Consider the following 23445-nt stretch of genomic DNA (forward strand, 5'->3'; position numbering starts at 1 on the left):
GTGGTACTCCTTGATGGTGGCATTCCACGGGATATCAACACCGTCTAACTCCAGCCGAGGGGCCCAGGTACATTGCTGTTGGCCCACATCGGCCTCGCTTGGATCCTCCCTACTGTCCACAGAAGAGGCCCACTTGTCCTTGGCCATCTTTTGTTACTTAGCCCCCTTTTGCGAGACCACTTCACGCTCCTCCAACTCCTGCTCCTTCCTTTTTTTTTTCAAATTGGGGATGGGGAGCAGACCAAGCTCGGTTATGGGAGAAGGTAGGGGAGGGGGAAGCATAGGGGGAGGCTTAGATCCCAAGGCGCCTTGAAGACCCATTCCCTTATTTTTTAGGAGGTCACGTAGCCCTCTCTATTTGTTATCCAGCGGCATCTCCTCTTCTTCTATGGAGTCACTGTCAACACGTGCGATAATGAGCTTAAGAGAATGGGCGACGAAGTGTCTGTCTAATTCCTCCTCGGAGTCTGGGAGATGGATTATGGGCCTTGCCTACTCCTCCTCACCCTCTTCGAAGTGAAATCGGTCAATCTTGACCTCAAGAGATAGACGTGAGGAAGCTGTTTCCTCCCTCAGAGCAACTACTTCTCAGGGAGAGCATTGAAGAGGCAATTCAACTAGTGGAAGACCTCTTCGAGCCAGAAAGCCAGGCATAGAGACGTCTATGCGGGCTAACCTGGGGTCACCGGCTCTTATCGCTTAGCCTGCGGCCTGGTATGTTCTTGATAGAGGCTCATAGTCAAGAATTAAGTGGACGGCTCACAGCTGCTTGTCTTCACTTATAAACACCTTCGATCTCAGCAACTTGTTGAGACCTGGAATGTTGACCAGGCTTAGTCTCGAGGCAACGTGAGTTTTATCTACAAAAACATCCGAGAAGGAAATCATAATTAGATCAATGAAAATTATCATCCGAGGAGGTGAAGTGTTAAAACTGAAAGGAAGAAAAGCTAAAAAGGCTAAATCCCTTGCCGAGGGACCTAATCCTAGGGTACCCCACCTGGTTCTCCCTCCCGAGTTAGGCAATGAAGATCATCATGCCAATCCCTGGAGACGATTAGGTGATCGTCTTTCAAGCCCTTGTTGGACTTAGGAAGACATTATACCATTCTAACAGTGTCGGACTGGGACTTGAGATAAAATCCCGCATTGGCAAGGGAATGGCACTATACATGTGAACAACGTCGTGCCATATGAGCCCTAAATTTATCTGCTCATTCAGAACATTTACACTCCGTAAAACTCAAAACAGGTTGGGTGCACACTAGTGGGGACACAGTCTGTGGTTAATTAGGTAATCTCTGGTTATCTTACCCATGGGAAGTGTCATTCTTCCCTCTATAAAAGGCGATCATAGGAATGACAACTTCACCTTCTTTTCTATCTGTAAGAATTTGGTTTGGGGTAAAATATTGCAAGGCTACTCCCTGCGGGATGTGGTACCTAGCCCTAAAGTCCTCCATAGCAATGGGAGAATTTACTAGGTGCTTAAACCTACCCATTTGGTTAAGCTAAGGAGAAGTGAGTGAAGTTCGTAAGGAAAGGAAAAAAATAATAGAAGGCCAAGAAGACTGGTTGAGGAGAAAAGAACCTAGAAAGGAAGAAACTTACAAGAATGAGCACGTGTTTTGCTTCTGACATTTCTTAAAAGTTTCAATTTCTTGAAGAAAAAGACTTGGAGATTTTAGAGATCTGAGAAGCCTTGAAGGATTGAAAGCTAAGAATTTCTTGAGAGTTTGAAGACTTGTGCAATGAAGAAAAATGATTTCCCCGGGTGTCTTATATAGAAGGCGGAATGAGTGGGAGTTATCCCGCTCAAAGTTCAAGGAGAAATGTCAACCGTAAGATCTGCGTGTCACCGTTGGATGCGGGGATCAAAGCGCCGCCTGGAGCAATTAAAGACGAATCATGGGCTCAGAAGCGTCAGTAACAATTATGGGGCATGCAACTGGTAATCCCACGCGTGCAAACCAAAGAATTGAATTGTTTTAGCTCTCAAATGTCAAAACCTCACTTTTTCTCCTCGGATAAGAGGGAAAAACTAGAGTTTTGAAGGGCTATTATAGGGATAAGGGCCCATGATTGTATATTGGGTCTTGAGTTTTGGCTGAGGACATTGATGGGTCCGAGGACGAATAAGCAGTAGTGAAAACGTTAAGTTCAGAGTCCCACAAGTAACGTGCAAGTGGAAAGGTTTGGAAAGGTAGTCCGAGGATGATTGTGTCCTCATATAAGCCAAGCACAGGTCAAATATATATCCTATCATTCAAGGAGACCTTCCAGGAAATTCCACTAATAGAGACGTGCATTATAAGCGTACAAGAGGGATGGAAGCCTAGAAATGTCTAGGGAAAGACAACTGCCACCACGTGAAATGCTCTATAGCTAACTTCCTGGCTGCATTAATGTGGAGAGAACCCCTGAATAGTGCTGCCTTAGCTACCCCAACTCACAAAGGGCCTAAAGGAGTGTCCAATGGAACAAGCACTCAAGTAGTGGCTTAGATGATCAACAAGTGGAGGATCAAGATCGTTCAAAGGGGACTATATAATATAAGAGACCCTTTATGGAAAGGAGGAGGAAAAATCAAAAGAGAAACATTGTAACAATCAGGAAATAAATTTGTAATCATACTTAAGATAAAGATACAAGAACTGATCTCCTCAAATCTCTCCATGGACGACTTTCTTTAGTTGAAATCCATTTATCTTTTTGTTCTTGTCACTTGAATCCACTTTGTTTGCTATCCAACTCATTCTAACCCAGTTTTCCAACCCACTCTTTACAAATTTATTGTTCTGGGCTTTTTGGATCCGAGCCTGTTCATCCTTTGGGTCAGGGATTCAAACTCAGTCCTTACACATATATACACACACACATGTAGCATGATTTTTACTTTCAATTATATAATAATAATTCATTTAGCTTATTTTAAAAATAAAATTATATTTTTTATGAATTTATAGTTAAAACCGTGCAACGCATGAGACTTAGATTTTTTTTTTTTTGGATCTTATCTTTTTCCCCTATAATTTCTAAGTTAATAAGTCTCAATTTTATTACAATCCAAAGTCTTCATCTAATCTTTTTATTATTAAATAAATTATATTACAATCATAAGGAAAAAAAAAAAAAAAAAAAAAAAAAAAACAGCAACGTTATTGGAAAAACAAAAGATAGAAGTTTTTGTTCATACTGATTTACCAAAAATGTTTTTGGATAAAGTTTTAAAAAAATTGTAAATAAGGTAATAAGTATTTGAGTTTAAAGTAAACATCTTCTCTTTCTTCTCAGGGTAAAAAAAAAAGTATCTATATATAACAAACATTTGTTCTTCTAAAAAAATATATTCGTTTCCTTTTTTCGATAAAAAAAGGTTTTCTTTTTTATTTCTACTCATATAACATTTTTTTAATTCCAATTTTTATGGGATTTATAAGATAGCAACAAACAAATTGATTAGAAATCTTAATTTCAATAGGATTTAAATTCTATATCAAATGAAACTCTACCTATATATTAATATATAAATCCTTTTTGAAGTGAAGTTTATTCCAATATATATATGCCTAAATCCCATGATAGGTATGCATTCTTTCTTCATTATTATTTTTTCATTTTGTTTAAGCTATTTTTCTTTTACTTCAAAAAAATTAATAAAAACTTCTCACATATGTTTTAACCCAATTCATAATATTAAACCTTTGTACTCATTTATTCTCTTCTACAATAATTAGTTCAGGTTTAAATTACATACTCACACTTTCATTTCTCAAAGTGAGAAAGAAAACAAATAGGTTTATTCTTTATTCTTTTTTTACATTTATATCTTAATTTATAATTTGTGTTAATTTTTTAATTTTAAATTATGAATATAAGTTTGATTATATTCTTTATTTTGAATTTAAATTATTGTTTATAGGTTTTTGGTTGTGTTATATTATTTGAAAAAAAAAATAAAAGGAAAATAAAAGAGGTTATATAAATTTGGCAACAAAGCTAAATAGATAAGCCTAATAAACGTCTACTAATAGTTTTATCAGTAACTTTTTATTAACATGATTTTTAAAAAAACTGAATAGAGTGTTAATTTATTAACGTGATTTAAGTTCTAATAAAACTTTTTTAAGGGATTGGTTTAAAAAAATTTCAAAGTAATTTTCTAATTATTAACTATTATGCGTTAATTTCTAACTACCAAAACCCACAATTGAAATACTAATCCGTATGAGATACTACTTCCAAAGATTAATATCTTAACTATTATATATTATATATTGACTTCTTTTTTTTTTTCAAAAGAAGCGTTTCTCTCTCTTCCCCCAAAATAAAGGGATTATAATAAGAATTAGTTAGACAAGGGTAAGACTAGACCACCTCTTTTCTACAATAAATGTTAAATTCAAATCATTTTTCATGCATATACACACACATGTAGCGTGCATCACACGTAACTTAAACTTGGTATGGTGAAACTCACTCAAGTTTCATTGTCTTCTTCCATGCTCTCAAGGACAAAAGTTAAATTCTCATGTGAGTCTCTCTCTACTTCAATTTTTTAAATGTTTAGTAATTTAGATTGTTCTTAATTATTAAATTGAGATTTCTACTTAAACATGATTTCAATTATTGTTTTGGATAATTTTTAACTATTAAATTCAAGGGTTTTCCATTTAAATATATGTGATTAATTTTGCCTTAAAGTTCAATGTATTATTGAAAATCATTATATATATATATATATATATATGCATTTTATGATACCTTAGTCTCACACAACATGCATTCATTATGTAACTTAAAAGTAAAATATTTAGTTTTATTATTTATTTTAAGTAAATTAATAAAAAAATATTTACATATGAATTTTGATTAATTTTTGCATTGCAAGGGCATAATGCTAGTACATATATAAAATTGAAACCTCTGGAACTCCTATAACTTTCCACGTCATCACTATTTTCTTTCTTTTTTTAATTTTTTATTCTTTTTATTTTAGGTTTTATATTTTATATATTTATTATTTTTCTTCGGCATGTAATTATCTTATTAAGTGTTACAATAGTTTAGTTTAAGTAAAACTCTATTAGATATATGTTTCAAGAGTTTCAAAATTCTACTTCAACAAAAATTCATTGATAAGAAACTAAACAAGGACGTGTAATAACCTCTATATATATGATGGTGGTGTAGAGTTGATGTATGTGAGAGTTAGAAGACAAAGTTTTGTCTTTTTTATTTATTTAAAATATGCATCCTACTTGGTGTATACCTATACAATACCTATCGGAAACTATTTTAAATTATAAAATAATTTTTCTATTACATTTTAATTAATAGTTTTTTCATACCGGACTCTTTATTTATTATTTTTTTAAATATATGTGATTTAAAATTTAATTATCCTGTACATCACATGGGTTAGGGACTAGTATATAGTATTTATGTTTCATCAATTAATTACAACTTGTCATAAGTCTGATTATTTAAAAAAAAAATTCAAACTATAATTATTTTATAAGAAAATAAAAAGAATTTATGAGAATTTGTGATTGGTAAAACTTGAAGTAAAATTTATTTCATGCTAAGTCAAATAAAGAAAGTGAAGAGATAGAAAAGGTAATTTTCATTTGACAAAAATATTTATTTGACCAAATTTTTCATGAAACTATCAAACATAAGAAAACACGAAAAACTAAGCTCTCATATTAGGTATTTTATCGAAATAATCAAATTAGAATTAAAGGTAATTTTCTTTTTATTATGCAAGCTAAGCACCTCCTATTATAACTAAGCCATACATAAGCATTCTATTTAACACACTGTTAGTTTTTATACATTTTTATGAGTTAGAGCATTCCCATTAAGGATTGCATATGCTAAAAGATGCTTTTTTTAGCATTTATAATCCAAAAACTTGCTCCATCAAAGATTGCATATGCTAAAATTTTTGCAATACTGCTCCAGTGTGCTCTCATTTTTGAGACCGCACTGTAGCACAATGCTATCATTTTTTATTAACTTCTTTCTCTCTCTCTCTCTCCCATGCCTGTCTCCTTCCCAAGTCTCTTCTCTCTCCTCTCTCACTTCTCCTCTATCACACCATCTCACCCAAACTTCTTCCTCTCCCTCTCACCATCTCAGCCAACTCTTTCACCATTGCAATCCAGAAAATACTAGAAAGAATCCCTCTACAATCACATAGAAATCCAACCAAAAAAACCCATAAAGAATCCCACTGCAATCACATAGAAACCCAACCTCAAAACCAAAAAATCAGCAAAAAAAAATACCCAAAACCTCACTGAAAATACCCAGAAAATCAGCTTCCAAAACCCAAATAATTAGCTTCCAAAATACCCAGAAAAAACAAACAAACACAGAAAAATAGCTTCCAAAACCCAAAAAATTAGCTTCCAAAATACCCAGAAAATCAACTTCCAAAATACCCAAAAAAAAAAAAAAAAATGAACACAGAAACCAGCTTCCAAAACCCAGAAAATCAACTTCCAAAATACCCAGAAAATCAGTTTCCAAAATACCCAGAAAATAAGCTTCCAAAAAACCCAAAAAAAAAAAAAAAAAAAAAAAAAAAAAAAAAAACCCTAAAAAATCAGCTTCCAAAATACCAGAAAATCAGTTTCCAAAATACCCAAAAGGGGTGAGAAGTGTTTTAGGCCGATGGAGAGGGTGGGAAGTGTTTTAGGCCGACGAAGCTTGGTGGTTAGCCATGGAGCATGGGCTTGAGAGCAGATCAGAGACATGGAGCATGGGTTTCAGAGCAGAGAGGGAGAAGGTTCTGGTCTTCTACAGAGGGAGAGAGAGACAGCTTTTGGGTTTTGACAAAGGGAGAGAGAGACACCGAGTAAAAAATATTAAATAAATAATATTTAAATAAAATGGTAAAAAAATAGAAGTTTTGATATAGGTTGTATAGTAAAGTGTTGTGTTATATGTTATAAAATTGGGTTTTGAGATGGTAAATACTAAATTTTTTAGAATTGTTGATGGGAATGCTCTTATAAGAGTATTAGCATTGGTGGTGCTAAAAAGCTATATTGCTAGTTTTAGCACCACCAATACTGAAAAACAGGCTGCAATAGTGGTGTCATAACTAAAATTTTTTAGCATCTCGCTACTGTGCACAGCCATCTATAGCTGTGCACTATAGCAAAAAAGCTAAACCAAAAATATTATTTTATTACACTAGAACACTCTTTTTTTTTTTTTTTTTCTTCTTTCTCTTTTGAACGTTGTTTTCTTCTTCTTCTTCTTCTTTTTTGCCTCATTCTCTCTTGCACGTACGCTATTTTTTAGCTAATGACTCTCAGCTCTCTTCAGTTTTTAGATTTGATGTGTTGGGTTGTTTTATGGGTTTTGCAAATTGAAATTTTGTGATTTTTTTTTTTTTTTTTTGGGAAATTTGCGTGTTAATGTGTTCAGATTGGAAGAAAAATAGAAGGCCAAATCCACTGCAATAGTGGTAGTGATAGTTGTTTATTGTAATGGATATATTATTTTATTGTGTTGTTTATATTATTTTATTGTGTTGAAAGCTAAAAAAAACCACTGATGTTAGGTGTTTTGTATAATTAGAAGATAAAATAAATAAAGTAACTTTTTATAGTACCAAATAGCTAAATTTATAGCTCCTATAATGTGATGCTCTAAGGTGGAAAAGGTAAATACAAGAAGGTAGCAACTAGAGCTTTTTGCCGTGACACTACGGTCCCTATGGAATCGAAGATATGAGTGTCGCTTGAATGAGAAACGTGTGCTGCTGGATAAAATCCCCCATACAGCTAGAAACTGTATTTCGGTAGCACAGACTACAGAGTTATGCTAGCACAGAAAATTCAACCTGCAAAAGTCGTGTGGAATCTGCTTGCCTTTGAATGTTTCAAAACCAATTTTGAGGGAGCAAATATAAACAAAAGAGATTAAATTTTGTAAGGATATGAGGTAAATTCCATGTTTTACCCCCTTTAATCCCAACATACCGCATTATTCTATTATATATTTAAGAATAAGCATAATCACACCCAATCAATTCTAATACCTATGTATAAATTCAACTAAATTAGGAGTTTATTGAGATGTTATTAGATGTGGAATGATATATTGAATTTTAAATAAACTGTTGATATGACAATTATTTATTGGATGGTGCAAAACATGAGTTTTACACCATGTCCTTACCAAATTCAGACTCATTAATGCATATGTATGGCATTTATTGATCAAATCATGCTTTAGAGTAATTATTACCAAATTTTAATGTTTTAAGGCATCAAAACTTGTTAAATAGACATTTTTGTCACACTGAGTTTTAAATGAAACCAATTCGAAGTTAAGTTTAGGGATAGAAGGCGGCTCCATTCTTGATGTATATTATTGTTGCATTGAATTTGATCATGTGGTCATGGCAACTGTTCTGTAAATATTTTTATTAGGATTAATACCAAAATTGTTAACGTAATAAACCTGGCATTCGTGTGATGATTCTCTCAACTAATGAACAAATACATCTTTGATTGTTGCAGGTATGTGATTGCCCTAAATAACCTTGAACTAAAAAATAAATAAGTAATTTAAACAAAAAAAGGTCTAATTAGTATTAATTATATATCATTGCATGTATCTATTCATCATGCAAAACCATGTCAAGATTGATAATTTTTTGTTTTGTTTTTGAGATTGTAGCCATCGCTTAATACGGTCACTGGAACTCTAATTCTTCAATCATCTTTATCAACACTAAACTTATGAAGTAGGTTATATCTATAAGAATTAAATGCATATACATACTAGATACAAAACACAAATAATCATTAAATCTATAAGGTTTATGGATGTACCCCCAAACACCATGAGCAAACACGAATAAATTACCAATAGCAATAGACATACACATGCAAACTCGGCACATGGTCCAGTCGCTCTCCAAGCAATCTCTACGAGGATAAGATCTAGGATTTTGTCTAATGCTAGAAGTGGAAATGAGACCTAATATATATATATATATATATATATATATATATATATATATAATACTTATTCACCCATTATGAATCAAGCTTAAAACCCTACACTCTACTTCACATCAGGCTAGAGTATATAAGCCCAATAAAATAAGGTATACTAAGGCCCAATACTGAATTTGACCGCAATATATAAATAGACCCTCAGTCCCTCACGTATATTAACTGGGCCACATCCAACGCGTTCAATAACTCCAAAGTCCAATTAATAGAAGCTCGGTGTTAACAATATCCACCTATCATCTTTGGCATATTCAGCGAGATGAGGCTGGAATTGGCGTAATTATTCGTAATCCCAGGGGCGAAGTGATGGCGGCACTGTCTGAGAAGATTCAAAAAACTCCTTCTATTGAAATTCTGGAATTACTAGCTGCCAAGAGGGCTATGTGATTCTCCCTTGAAACAGGCTTCAACAAATCTGTCATTGAGGGAGATTCGGAGTCAGTGATACGATCTCTAAGGCAGGGTGGTTATAAAAATTCACTAGGTGGTCATCTCATCAAGGATATTCTTTTCACTGTAAACTCTTTTCAGAGTATTTCTTTCTCTCATGTTGTACGGCAAAGCAATGCAGTTGCACATGCTTTAGCCTAGAGAGCTAGACATTCATTTCCTTTATTTGTCTGGATGGAGGCTGTTCCATCGGACGTTAGCACTTTTGTTTTGTCTGATTTTCCTCGTTGATGAATATATTTCAGCACGTATTTCATTCTCAAAAGAAAAGAAAAAAAAAAAAAATCTTTGGCATATTCAAGTTATAGAACATTCTATATATCGGTAAATTTGAATACACCGCAAAATAAATAAATAAATAAAAATAACAACAACAAACAATCAAATGCCGTCTATACCCAAATTTTTTGTAGTGCATTAAAATACTAATAAGAAGTTATTCAAAAAGTAAAATAAATTTTTAAAAAATGTTTAACAAAATTCTAATAAGGAAATATTCAAAGGAAAAGAGTAAATAACTTGACAAAAGAGAAGTTTCCAAGCCTTCATTAGATTGTACCAATCTCATGAACAAATTGGATAGCCTATCAGCCAACATCTCCAAAATTACAACAAAATAAGGTAGGGGAGTTTTTTTTTTTTTTTTTTTTTAAATGACAAAGCCACTGTAACTTTCCCTCTAGAGTTTTGGATTACCACACCAATACCTACTTTGTTTATAGAGTCCGAATTTGGTAAGGATGGGGTGTAAAACTCATGTTTTACACCATCCAATAAGTGATTGCCACATTAACATTTTACTTAAAATTTAATACACCCTACCACACCTAATAATATCTCAATAAACTCTCAATTTGGTAAGATTTATATATGGGTATTAGAATTGATTAGGTGTGGTTGTGCTTATTCTTAACTATATAAAAGGATAATGTGGTATGTTGGGAATAGAGGTAGAGGTGTGTAATAAACCGAAAAATCGAAAACACCAACCGAAACCGACTGAACCGTGTCCAAAATTTTGTTTTGGCTTTAATTTTAATTTCTTGAAACCAAAATATTTCGATTTCAATTTCGGTGTCCCACACAAATATACCGACCTGATCAAAACCGAACCGAAATATATTAAATATTAATATGTACAAAATTATATCAAGAAAGGTCATGGTATCATGGTGGCATGATACCAAGGACACGTGTGTTCCCACAACTAAACCCAAGTTCGATCCAATGCAAAACCTTTTTATTTTTTCTCTTTATTATACCAAAATTACGTCTTTTTGGGTTTGTTTTATAACCTTGCTAACCCTATTTTTCAGTTCTCCTCTCTCACTTTAGTAGTAGCCATTCTCCCCCCCCCCCCCCCCTCTCTCTCTCTCTAGCCATTCTCTCTCCCCACCTCTCTCTTTTTCTGTCATGCCTCTGTTTCTCTCTTTCTCTCTATCACGCCACTGTTTCTCTCTCTCTCTCTCTCTCTCTGTCTCTGTCTCTCTCTCTCTCTCTCTCGCTCTCTCTCTCTATATATATATATATTTTTTGGTTTGCTACTTTGCTTGGTACTTGGTGTTTGGATGCTAAGAAAACATGGGAAAGCAAAGGGAAATAGTTTTTTTTTCTTTTTTGGTATGTTCTCTAAATATATACATGATTTTGAGTTTTTTTTTTTTTTTTTTTTTTTTTGCTTGGTGTTTGGGAGCTGAGAAAATGTCAGAAAGCAAAGGGAAATAGATTTTTTTTTTTCTTCTTATTATATGAATTTGAGTTTTTTTTTTTTTTTTTTTTTTGGTGCTTGGTGTTTGGGTGCTAAGAAAATGTGGGAAAGCAAAGGGAAATTGGTTTCTTTGTTCTTTGATCTATTTGGTTTCTAAGAAATTGGAAGCAACCAGAAGCCGACCGAATCGAACCGAACCAATTGAAATCCAATCAATTCAGTGTCAGTACTCCTCCCTTATGGTTCAGTGTCGGTTTGGTAAAACCGAAAATTTCGGTTCGGTGGAAAAATCGCACTTCAAACCAATCGAAACCGACCAATTATACCCCTAATTAGAATGGTAAAACATGAGATTTACACCACATCGTTATAGAATTTAATCTCTTTATGTATTTGTAATATGTGGATTATGTAAATGTTACATGAATAAGACCAACTTTCACTGTCTTCTACGTCTGGAAACAAAGGTTTACATCGATTTTTAAGGACACTTGAATGACATAATTTAGAAAAAAAAAATGTTAGTATAAGAATAAAAAAGACATGTCTTTAAATATAAAAATAAGAAAATGAGCAAGTCCTCGTAATGCACTAGGATGCAATTTGCATTAACAATAATTACAAGTCACCGTATTTCACTAGTATTCTTACACGACATAAGGGGCCCATCTTTGTATTCTTAAATATTGTTTGCTAATTCCTCAATCAAAGTTCCCAGTGACGTATATGATGATCCATTTTCCATCACAGCCATCCTAGCGTTTATGCTCATCTCCTTCACTTTTTTCCTCACCTCACCATCACCATCCATAAGACACTTGATTCCTCTTTCTATCTCCTCTGCCAACACCAATTTATTGCTTCCCCTCCTATAATCTAAGCTTATCTCCACTGCTAATCCCAATTCTTTCACCATTTTAAAGGCATTCAACTGTTGCTCAGCGTAGATTGGCCATGTTGCAATTGGAACACCATGCCACAAGCTCTCCAAAATTGAGTTCCAACCACAATGCGACACGAATCCTCCAATTGCCTTGTGGGCCAAGATTGAAACCTGTGAAATCCACCCACACACCAAACCAATCTCACTCGTTCGATCCAAGAACCCATTGGGCAAAACTTCCTCGATATTCGTGTATTCATCCGGCTGATCTAATAGGACTCTAGGCGGCTCACGCAATGACCACAAGAATCGAAACCTGGCCCGTTCAAGCCCGTGGGCTATTTCTCTTACTTGGGGTTCATCAAGACATCCCATACTACCAAAGCATAAGAACACCACCGATGATGAAGGTTGGTCCTCGAGCCACCTTATAATACTTTCATGGTGGGCTCGATCTGGGTGCCATTGGGCTGATCCAACAAGGTCAAGAACAGGCCCAATTGGATAAACTCGTGGCATTTGACTCGTGGAGAACGAGTTAAGGGCATGAGACTCAAGCTCTTGAAGTGTATTTATAACAATACCCTTTGTTTGTGTGTACCTAAGTGCATGGTACATATAGCAGGAGTACCCATCTTCTGTAAACGCTACTGGAGGAAACACACTTAGGGGAACCGGGTCAACAAAACCCGGGATGACCAACTTAGTATCTGACTCAGCGAACTCAGTGGTGAGTTGGGTTTGGGTGTCTAGGACAGGAAGATGAAGAATAAAGCTAAGAAACGAAGCTGGAGAGGCAAAGTAAAGGTAACAAGGGATGTCAAGCTCTTTAGCAACGTCAATGATTGAACTACAAAACATGTCAACGAATAACCCGGCAAGTTGTGGGACTGAGTTGGACTCTGAGTCGTCTGAATCCAACTCGGGTGCCATGAGCTTTGTGATTGCTTCTTTTATATGGTGTTTATGCTTTTCAATGAGTGAGGTTACATGGGCTATGAAAATTTTGGAGTGATCAGATGAGGGAAAGTCTGCCGTAGGGAGATGGACAAATCGGATATTCGTGGTTGACGTGGCGACGCGTGATTGGATGTAGAGGTCGAGAAGTGGTCTCCCGGGCATGTTGATGATGAGTATTGTGGCTGAAAATCGATGGTCGTGGTCGATTATGCGTTGAGCAAACTCGACAATGGGAACAAGGTTTCCAAACCCAGGGGTTGCGATGAGCACAACCTCGAATTTGGTCATCTTTGCTTGATTTGGCTTGATCCTATCAAGAATGGCTTTTGAAAGTAGTGGGCATAATAATTATGACTATATAGAAATGAAATAGGGGTTCATATTAGAAAAAGTATCTTAGATTCCATATTGACCCATGTGATGAAGACAACCACAAATTTATTAATGGATAATATCTATAAAAAAAAAATTAAAAAAAATAATTTATTAATGGACAAGCATGGGTTCTATATGGACTTTCAATTAATTGATTTGGCATCTTATCAATAAGACTTTTGTGGTTATATGAACCATAACTTTTTTAAAAAGGCCGGAATAATTTTTTTTTTTTTTGGTCTATTAATAGACAGAAATTAGTTTTTTTTTTTTTTTTAAAGGTGAATAAAGATAATTTATTTAAAAGAGAAAAGGAGAAGACAATAAAGTATACTCTGTTTCAAGTATATGTTTCCTCTCCTCACAATTAGTGGAACTTATTAACTGTGGATCTCACCAATTATGAGAAAAAACATATATCCAAAATAGGGTGTATTTTCTCGGAGAGGGTAGGGGTGGGCAACCTACCTAGAAGCATCTATAATAAGAGATAGAGCCTTAGATGATTATTAAACAATAAATAATAGTACTGATCCTTGACGAAAGCCACTGAGAATTTCCTCCACGTATAATAATAATAATAAGAGCTTTACTTTTCTTCCTCTTCCTCTTCCTTATACTTATTGATTTTATATATATTATTGGGGGAAAAAGTAGAATGTGATTGAATAAAGTTGGAAGTATCAATGAGGGTGGCCTACTCGGTTGCAAAAGGAGTTTTCAATAAAGAAGTAAAAATACGAAGGAGAAATGAGAAATATATGGATGTAGCCAATGGCAGAGTCAAGAATTTATATTTGGAGAAGCCATACATAAAATTAGACGATTAATTTTTTTCTCTATGTATATATTAATTATATCCATACTAATAGTAATGTGCATACAATTTAATAATTAAAACCCAAAGGTGTATTTTTTTTTTTTTTTTTTGAATTACCGTCTCCTAAACTTGTCTATGAATCTAGATTTTTCAAATTGTATTATCACCCATTAAATATAATGACTAAAATTTAAAAAATACTAATAATTTAAAGATTGCTAAATAAAAGACAAACAATCATTCAAATTTCAATATAGATAAAATCTAATAATTACAACCAAATACATGTTATATTATTTTATATATATAAGTTAAATGATAAAAATAATATATTTTAATCATATACATTTATAATGTTATGATTAAGAGAAGAATGGGTAATTGTCCCACATTGCTTAAGAAAGTGTGTTGTGTATAGTATAACTTGCTCCATCCTCCCTTAAAAGTTACCATGGCTTTTGAGTGGAGTAGTGGTGTGTCTTTGTGTTAGAACCATTTTCTCTCTCCCTTGTGTGTGTGTTTGTTTCTCAAAAAAAAAAAAAATAATGTTATGATATATTGATTATTTTAATATAAAAAAATAAGCATATGAAAAAAGTCAAATCAAACAAAATGAAAATAAAATAAAAGTACATGGTAAAGTGGAATTAGCCTACACGGCTACACACTTGCTTTTGTAGTATGGATTTTAACCACACACATGGATTTTAAGAAAGTGTGTTGTGTATAGTATAACTTGCTCCATCCTCCCTTAAAAGTTACCATGGCTTTTGAGTGGAGTAGTGGTGTGTCTTTGTGTTAGAACCATTTTCTCTCTCCCTTGTGTGTGTGTTTGTTTCTCAAAAAAAAAAAAAATAATGTTATGATATATTGATTATTTTAATATAAAAAAATAAGCATATGAAAAAAGTCAAATCAAACAAAATGAAAATAAAATAAAAGTACATGGTAAAGTGGAATTAGCCTACACGGCTACACACTTGCTTTTGTAGTATGGATTTTAACCACACACATGGTTATCTAGTGGAGGAGGATAATTGTTAGAGAAATATTACGTCCACAATATTTTTACAATAATTTTACAATAAATCATAAGTGATAAGTTGTTATTGATTCTAATTTTAATTCACAACTTAAATAACTTTTTTGCCCGGCCACGCGTAACAGCCAATAGCAACCCATCACTTAAAATTTATTATAAAAATATTGTGAATATAGCTTTTTTTTATTAAAATAACTCCACTCTATATATATATATATATATATATATATATATATATATTTCCAATTTTTTTTATTTTATAAATTTGATAGTTATAAACTTATAATAGGAAGAGGAGGATTTCAATATTTGATGTCTTCATTGAAAATACTAAAAGATGCAAATTAAGCTATGTGAGATAATTCCCGCACGATTTTATTCTACAAGCAATATGAAAAGATTTAGAGTGCAATTTCACACCGACAAGAGAAGTGCCCACTCATGCCTTATAAACGCTTGGATGGCTTTGTCTGTCTTTATTCTTCGGTGATTACCGATAAAAAAGACTTTATTTTTCGGCAGCTTTATGTCTTTTAGTTCATAGGCTTTTTCGAAATGGACAAGCTAAATAATTTGAGTAAAGAAATATGTACGTAATAATAATTGATCCACAATGAAAATCAACAGTGTGGCCCTGAGTCATAGATTTGGACAGGTTCAGCCAACTTGGCTTATAAAGATTAGCTTTCTTTAGTTTAAATAAATAAAAAAGACTAGCTTCCTTTTCTGTCTTTTGGAAGTTTTATGGAGGCATGTGTAATACAGCAATGTGGTCACTAGGACCTACTAGAAATGAAACTCAGAAAAACAATGCCTATGAGAGAGAGAGAGAGAGAGAGAGAGAGAGAGAGAGAGTTGGACATTCAATTAACTTGGCTTATCAACAGTAGCTTTGTATTCTCTTTTGGAAATTTTATTAAGCATATGTGTCGACACAATGATACGGTCAATAAGACCTAATAGAAATGATCTTACTGCCATGTGGTCACTGCTAATAGAGGCAATTCATTTACGTCCCAGGCTCCTAGCAGTGACCACTCGGCAGTAGGTTCATTTCTATTAGCTGGAGGCAACTTGATGTATTTGGAGATTTAAGACGGAAACTAACATTGAGGCCTTATATATATATATATATATATATATATATATATGACTTAAAAAATTTAAATATTACTTAAATTCTATTATCTTGTTTTATATGTAAAATTATTACTATTTAACATGAACCATGTAAATTTTTTTTTTTAGAAAGTCCATAAACACAAAAAATTTGACAATAATTTTCACACCTATTGATGTGGTGATTAATAGTGGTGAGTAAAAGAATGATGTTAATAATGGACCTAAGTAAGAATTAGTAGAAGTTTGTCAACTCAACTATTGCTAAAAATGTTGTGAAATTTTTTTTTTTGTGTATTGCTCTCTTTTTTATTTTTTGAGAAGTACTACATTCACAATATTTTTCATAACAAATCTTAGGTGTTAAATTGCTACTGATTTTAATTTGAACCTACAACTAGAATTATTTTTTTGCCATCAATAATGACAAATAAACAATTTGCTACCTAGGATTTTTTGTAAAAATGTTGTGAAAAATATTGTCGATGTAACATTTTCTCTCTTTTTTCATCTTTCATTTGATAAAAAAAAATTATTTTATTTGTTAGCTAATATTTGGACTTAATTAATTAAATAAATAACCTTATTGATTAAAATTTGAAAACCATTTTTCTACTTGGGACTTTAGTTGACTACATCAACTATATATATCTACTGTAGGCCCGACACTGAATAGGTCTTATTGGCATTTGGCCACATCGTTGTGTCACAATTATACAGAGGTAATTCATTTAGGTCTTAGGCTCTTAGGTTCTTAGGTTCATTTCTATTAGGTCTTATTGACCGCATCGTTGTGTCCACACATATGCCTCAATAAAATTTCCAAAAGACATATATATATATATATATATATATATATATATACATGAGAGAGAGAGAGAGAGAGAGATAAAATGATAGTTCAACATGTTGGTGCGAATATATGAATAGTAATACTGTGAGTCTGTGAATGTGGAAATCATACGTAAGAATCCTATTTTGGAGGTTAGCAGATGAAATAGAATTATTATTATTAAAATAAATAAATAAAAGAAGCAGATGGAATGAAATGAATGACTTGATTCTTTGTGTCTTATTGCCGGGATAAATTTGTGGAAGGGCTGGAATGAAAAAAAGTTAGCCCTAACACTCGGGTTTCGATATGGTTTGATAAATGTAAATAAGTAAGAGGAGTCAAATCCAAAATTTCAATACTGAAGGAGTAGAGGTTAGTGGTGTATCACAAAGACAATTGCCCAAAAATGCTAGATAATAAAAAGATGGAAACACTTTAATAATGCTTATATCTAAACCATTTTGAACATAGAGCAGGAATGAAAATGAGAGATAGAGAGAGAGAGAGAGAGAGAGAGATTGTGCTGTGACATTCACACCAAGCCCTTAGTATGTTGTTGCTCTTAAGTTGCTGAGAGAACTTTTGCGTAGTAAATGTTGCGGTTGATGAAGTGATTAAAGATCTCCTGAGTCCTGAGTAGGATCTGATGAGGGGTTTTATGGTAAGCTTGCGATGTCCCTAGGGTCTAGTTTTTAGAAATTTCTTCACTAATTAAACTTTTGGAGTGTCTCTGACCAACCCCACTAGCTTGAGTTCATCCATTAACTTGTTTAATCCATTTTTTCTTTTCCTTTGTTTGGGTTCGAGGAAGATGTGGGAAACTCAATAATTAACTCAATGAGTTACTGAAGTCAATTCAATCAACCCACATTGGTAACCAGGTTGTGTTCCTGAATACAGCTGCATAATGTAGATAATCCCAAGATCTGAAATATATATATATATATATTACCCTTAGTTTCAGCCCTATTCCTTATAATTCTCTTAAAACACATACAACAAACCAACAAACTCATGTATTCCTTCTTTAATTTCTACAATACAAACCTTAACTCAACAACCAAATGTAGCTTTCAGCTATTTCACCATCTGTTTTTGCGACTCTGAAATTAATTGGTTGAAATGGATAGAAGTTCAAGGGTTAAGATTATGTTTTAAGGCTTACAGGTACAATTGAAGCCCCATCACTATTCATTCTTCCAAACCCCATTCAATGAAAACTCTGTCAAAAACCCCCCGCATGAAGGCCCAATGTAAAAAGTTCATCACTGCCCAAAATAATTAACCCACTCAACCAAACACCCATCAAGACCCACACAACAAGATGACCCAATAAAGACCATTGCTAGAGAACCAATGGGCCAAATCCCACTCAAATCTACCGCCATACCTTCAAAACTGGCTAACACGAGCACCCAGCCACCCTGTGAGGCCACGAGTGAGAAATAAGAGCTGAGAGAAAAGCTTAGGAAAAATAAAGCGGATTTTCGTTATGGAAAAAAAAGGTTCAATTTGAATGAAACTCTTTCATTTTAGTCTAAAACCAATTGTTTTCTTAGTTTGATGATATAAAAAAAAAATTATCATAAAGCAGATGTCATAGATTTAAATTTGATGATATCTAGATATAATAAAAGAATTTAACATTTGCTGTACCAAATTATAATATATGTTAAATGTATTGAGTAATTTGTAATTTACCTTTTTTATTGTCAAATCTAGGGGTGTCCAGCTAGAACCGAACCCGATCCAACCGACCAGACTCGACCGTAACCGACCCACCCGCGACCGATCCGTGAGCTCCGGTGGTCGGCGGCAGGTTGCAAAGCCCAGAAACCGAGTCCAACGGGTCGGATGGCGGGTTCTCTCTTCTAAAACCTGCCCCAACCGACCCGACCGGAACCTTGACAAAATCTGGCGAAATAAGAATTTCCCGGTGAGTTTTTGGTCAGAATACCTTAGATTTTCATGAGATTTGGGTCGAATTTGGGGAGATGTCACCGAATCTAGTGAGATCTCAGCTAGATCTGGTGGAAATCTCACCGGATCTAGCGAGATCTCACCAGATCCAGTGAGATCTCCGCCGGATCTAGATCATTTTGGCCTGAAATCAACTATTTTGGCCGGATTTTCCACCGTGGACGGTTTCAACCGAACCGATCGTGTTTCCGGCGCAAAACCGACCGCTCCGATCCGACTCTCTCGCCGATTGGCGGCGGGTCAGAATGTTCTCCACCCGAGTCCGACGGGTCGGTCTCAGGTTGGGCACAAACCCGACCCGGACCGACCCGTGGACACCCCTAGTCAAATCCTTGAATAATACTTAGACTTTGCTTGGTAAAAAGGATAAAAACAAAATCATTGTATTGGATTTTTTTTAATAAATTGGATGAATAAGATAATTAGCAACAAAGAATAAATAAATAAATACTTGTACTTCATCCTGGGGGCCATTCCCATTCTCCGTAACCATTAGATCTCTTGGAACATCAACATCAAAGAATGCTATCCTATTCTATTTTACTATCTCAAAAAGTCACTTTATTACTTATACCATACCATTTTACAATACCTCTTACATCCAAAAACTCTATTTTTATTAAAATATTATTTTTTAATCTTTCTTTATTATTTATTTCTAACCGTTTTTTTCAGACTAGGCGTGATTGAATCACATTTTCCTGGGCTTTCCCAACAGTCAATTTTTTTCCTCTCTTTCTCCCTTAACCTCTGGCACTGGTTCAACACACAAAGCCACACACACATACACAGAGACCCATGATGCACCGATCAACCTATCCAAACCCATCACCACACACACGGAGCCACACACACACACAAACACAAACCATCAACAAAGCCACACACATAAACACAAACCACCAAACCATCAATAGAGCCACACACACCGATCAGCAACGGCCACACACACCGAGCCACACACAAACCAGTTGGAGCCAACAACGACCACCAAACCCACCACCCAAGCCACCGATCAGAAACCCACGCTGCCGATTTGAAACCTAGACCATCGAAAATACCCAGAAAATACACCGATCAACCCAGAAAAACCCATGATTAGGGGTGTCAATTCGGGTTAGCGTGTCGGGTTCGTGTCGTGTCGAGGTAGGGGTATTCGACTAAATGACTCAACCCTAACCCAACCCATTTAATAATCGTGTCATGATCCTTCAACCCTAACCCAACCTGTTTATAAGGCGGGTTGACCTGACCCAACCCATTTGACACACTTAATAGACGAGTTGTGTTGGGTTGACACGAATGTAACATAACCCATTTCAATCTGCATAATATTAAATATAATATCTATCTAGAAATAATTTTTTTTACACCCTAAAAAGCAATGCATACACTTCAAGTATTCAACCCACATTCAAAATAATATAGTTCAACAAAAATATAACATTCCTCTAGAAATAAGTTCTTTACACTCCAAAAGAAGTGCATACACTTCAACCCAAATTCAAAATAACAAAGTTTAACAAAAATAAAATAACATAGTTCAACAAAAATATAATATCCTTGGAACTCCTTAAATGCTAAGTATCAATATTGAAAGAATTTGAGCAAACAGTAGATTAATCCTGACTATGACCATGATTATAATCCATAGATTCTTTGTTGATGTTCAAATTCATAACATCTTCCACAAGCTCATCCAATTTTATTTGTGCAAGTTTTATGCCAAAAAAGAAAGAAAGAAAGTATTAGTAGTTCTAGGGTTTGAAAGTTTCAATTTCCAATTATATCCCTTGTAAATTTTTATAATTACTCACTTTTCTTTCTAAATTTAAAATATATGTTGGATATAAAAGGTATTTGATAAATCTAAAATAAAATAAATATTTATTTGTTATACGAATTAAACGGGTTGTGTTAAGTGGGTCATTTCGGGTTGACACAAATAAATTGGCGTGTCAAACATGTCTATTGCGGGTTATGCGGGTTAACCCGCTTATGACACAGTTCTTATCGTGTCACTTTCGGGTCGACCCATTTATGACCCAAACCCATTAAGGCCCAACCCTAATCCGAAAAAACCCGTGTTGGGTTCGTGTCGTGTTCACGGGTTGGGTCGAACATTGACACCCCTACCCATGATACACCGAAAATACCCAAAAAAAACACCGATTTGACCCATGATACACCAATCAACCCATAAAATACCAAGAAAAACGTCGAAGCCACTTCGATCGGAGCTTGACCCATGATACACTGATCAACCTAGAAAACGTCGATGCCACATGATCAACCCAGAAAATACCCAGAAAAACGCCCAGATCAACCCAAATCCAAAACCCATAAACCATAACCCACAGCCCACCATGCCGATCCACCACTTGACCCATGATACACCGATCAAAGCAAACCACACCCACATCGGAACAAACCCATCAAAGCAAACCGCAATCAAAGAGAGGAAAGGGAGAGGGAGAAAGAGAAAGAGAGACGAGGAGAACAGTTGAGGCTTGAGAGAGTGGGAGTCAGAGCAGAATAAAATATGTATATATTTTTTAGAATACTGCTACAGTACAATTCTAAAGTTAGATTTGTACTGTAGCACTATTGCAAAAAAATTTGCAATAGTGGACTTTACCATTCTTTGATGCAACCGGTTTTAAGGCTTAAAATGCCAAATTGTCCTTAGATTTGGCATTAGCATTCTTCAATGCTAATGCTCTTACACTTTACTTGTACTTCATCCTCTCTGTGTGTGTGACTAAAGCCTAGGACCAATAGGCCTCTAAACAACCCCTTAAGGGTTAGCATCTAGCTCAAGACCACATCTATGGGTGACCTTACTTCACTTTACCGTTCAACACTCATCGTGCACCCATTTGTATCCAAGAAAGGCCCTCTCAAATAGGAAGCATGTGGCACAAGGCTGCCAAACACTATGAGAGGCAAAGGCCCTAGACCTTGATCAATATTGTTCAAAACTCTTCAATTGAGTACCCCTACTTCAATAGGAGGGCCTAAGATAGACCGCATATCTCATTACATCAGCATTAATTGTCCTAAGAAATTGCCACCACTTTTGCATTAAATATAATGAGAAAATGCATCTTTGTGGGATTAACTTTTTCTTTTGAGAATACTAAATATTTGCACACACACGGGAAGAGAGAAGAAGGTCTTAAAGAAACTTATAGTAGTGTATATCCAAAAGAGCTTTCTTTGGGGGATTAACTCAGCAGTACATCCCTTTCTATAAATAAATAATAATAAAAAAAAAAAAAAAAAAAAAACTTAGTAGTACATCCTCTTAGTTGCAGTAAAGGGATGGTGTATTGTCAGGTTCTCTTCCACTTTATCAAGAACCAATCGCCAACTCCACTCAAAACTTTATAAAAGCACCTCTCTCTCTCTCTCTCTCTCTCTGAACAAAGGTGTGCACATAGACATGGCACTCTCTCTCTCTCTCTCTCTCTCTCTCTCTCTCTCTCTCTCTCTCTCTCTCTCTCTCTCTCTCTCTCTCTCTCTCTCTCTCTCTCTCTCTCTCTCTCTCTCTGGACAAAGGTGTGCACATAGACATGGCAAAACAAGTGGGTTGGGTTGGGTTGGGTTCGGGTCGAGTTGGCCCGTATTTTTCAAATGATTTTTTTTTTTTAATTATAAAAACAAATCAATGACAAATTGTTCAAAGAGAATGAATAAAATCAATTAAGAAAATGAATTACACTTAATGCCACTTGTTAATATCCTTCCAATTCTGACAGTTTTGAGCATGACAAAATTACTTTATAGTCATAAATTCATGATAGAAAAAGTCTTCAATATTAATAACTCATTGTCAAAATGCATGTAATTACAAGTTTACAATTTCAAAAAGAAATAGATCTTAAGGAGTACCAAAAAGTATATATTTTAAGTTTACATCACTAATAAGAAAAGATAAAAGAAAAATATAAGAGAAAAAGAGTATAGGCAGAGAGGAGCTGATTGCTGCTGAGCAGTGGAGGCGCAAAGTGAAACATTTTGTCTCTGAAATTGTGAAAGCTCTTAGGTGTGTGACTGTGTGAGTGTCTCAGTGTCTGTGTGTGTGTGGTGTGTCACGTGTGTGTTAGCCATTTAGTGGTTTGTGGACTACAACTACAAGCTCTTAGCCATTTACTGTGTTAGTGATTTAGTGTACTAGTGTGAACTGTGAAGTGTCTAGTCCAATTGAATGAAAATTGGTAGAATTT

The 23445-nt window shown here is 34.6% G+C and overlaps 1 protein-coding gene across 1 annotated transcript; it reads right to left on the minus strand.

The window, feature by feature from the left end:
- Positions 1-11729: 11729 nt before the first annotated feature.
- LOC126706118 (UDP-glycosyltransferase 43-like) lies at positions 11730-13402 on the minus strand. The gene has a single exon (XM_050405415.1). It carries the CDS (start codon positions 13331-13333, stop codon positions 11882-11884), a length of 1452 nt encoding a protein of 483 aa, XP_050261372.1. The 5' UTR covers positions 13334-13402; the 3' UTR covers positions 11730-11881.
- Between the last annotated feature and the right edge of the window lie 10043 nt (positions 13403-23445).

Source organism: Quercus robur, chromosome 11, assembly GCF_932294415.1.
Source record: "Quercus robur chromosome 11, dhQueRobu3.1, whole genome shotgun sequence".
Taxonomy (NCBI): Eukaryota; Viridiplantae; Streptophyta; class Magnoliopsida; order Fagales; family Fagaceae; genus Quercus; species Quercus robur.

Coding starts and splice junctions, on each gene's coding strand:
- LOC126706118 (XM_050405415.1), bottom strand. CDS start 13,333: ATGACCAAATTCGAGGTTGTGCTCATCGCAACCCCTGGGTTTGGAAAC.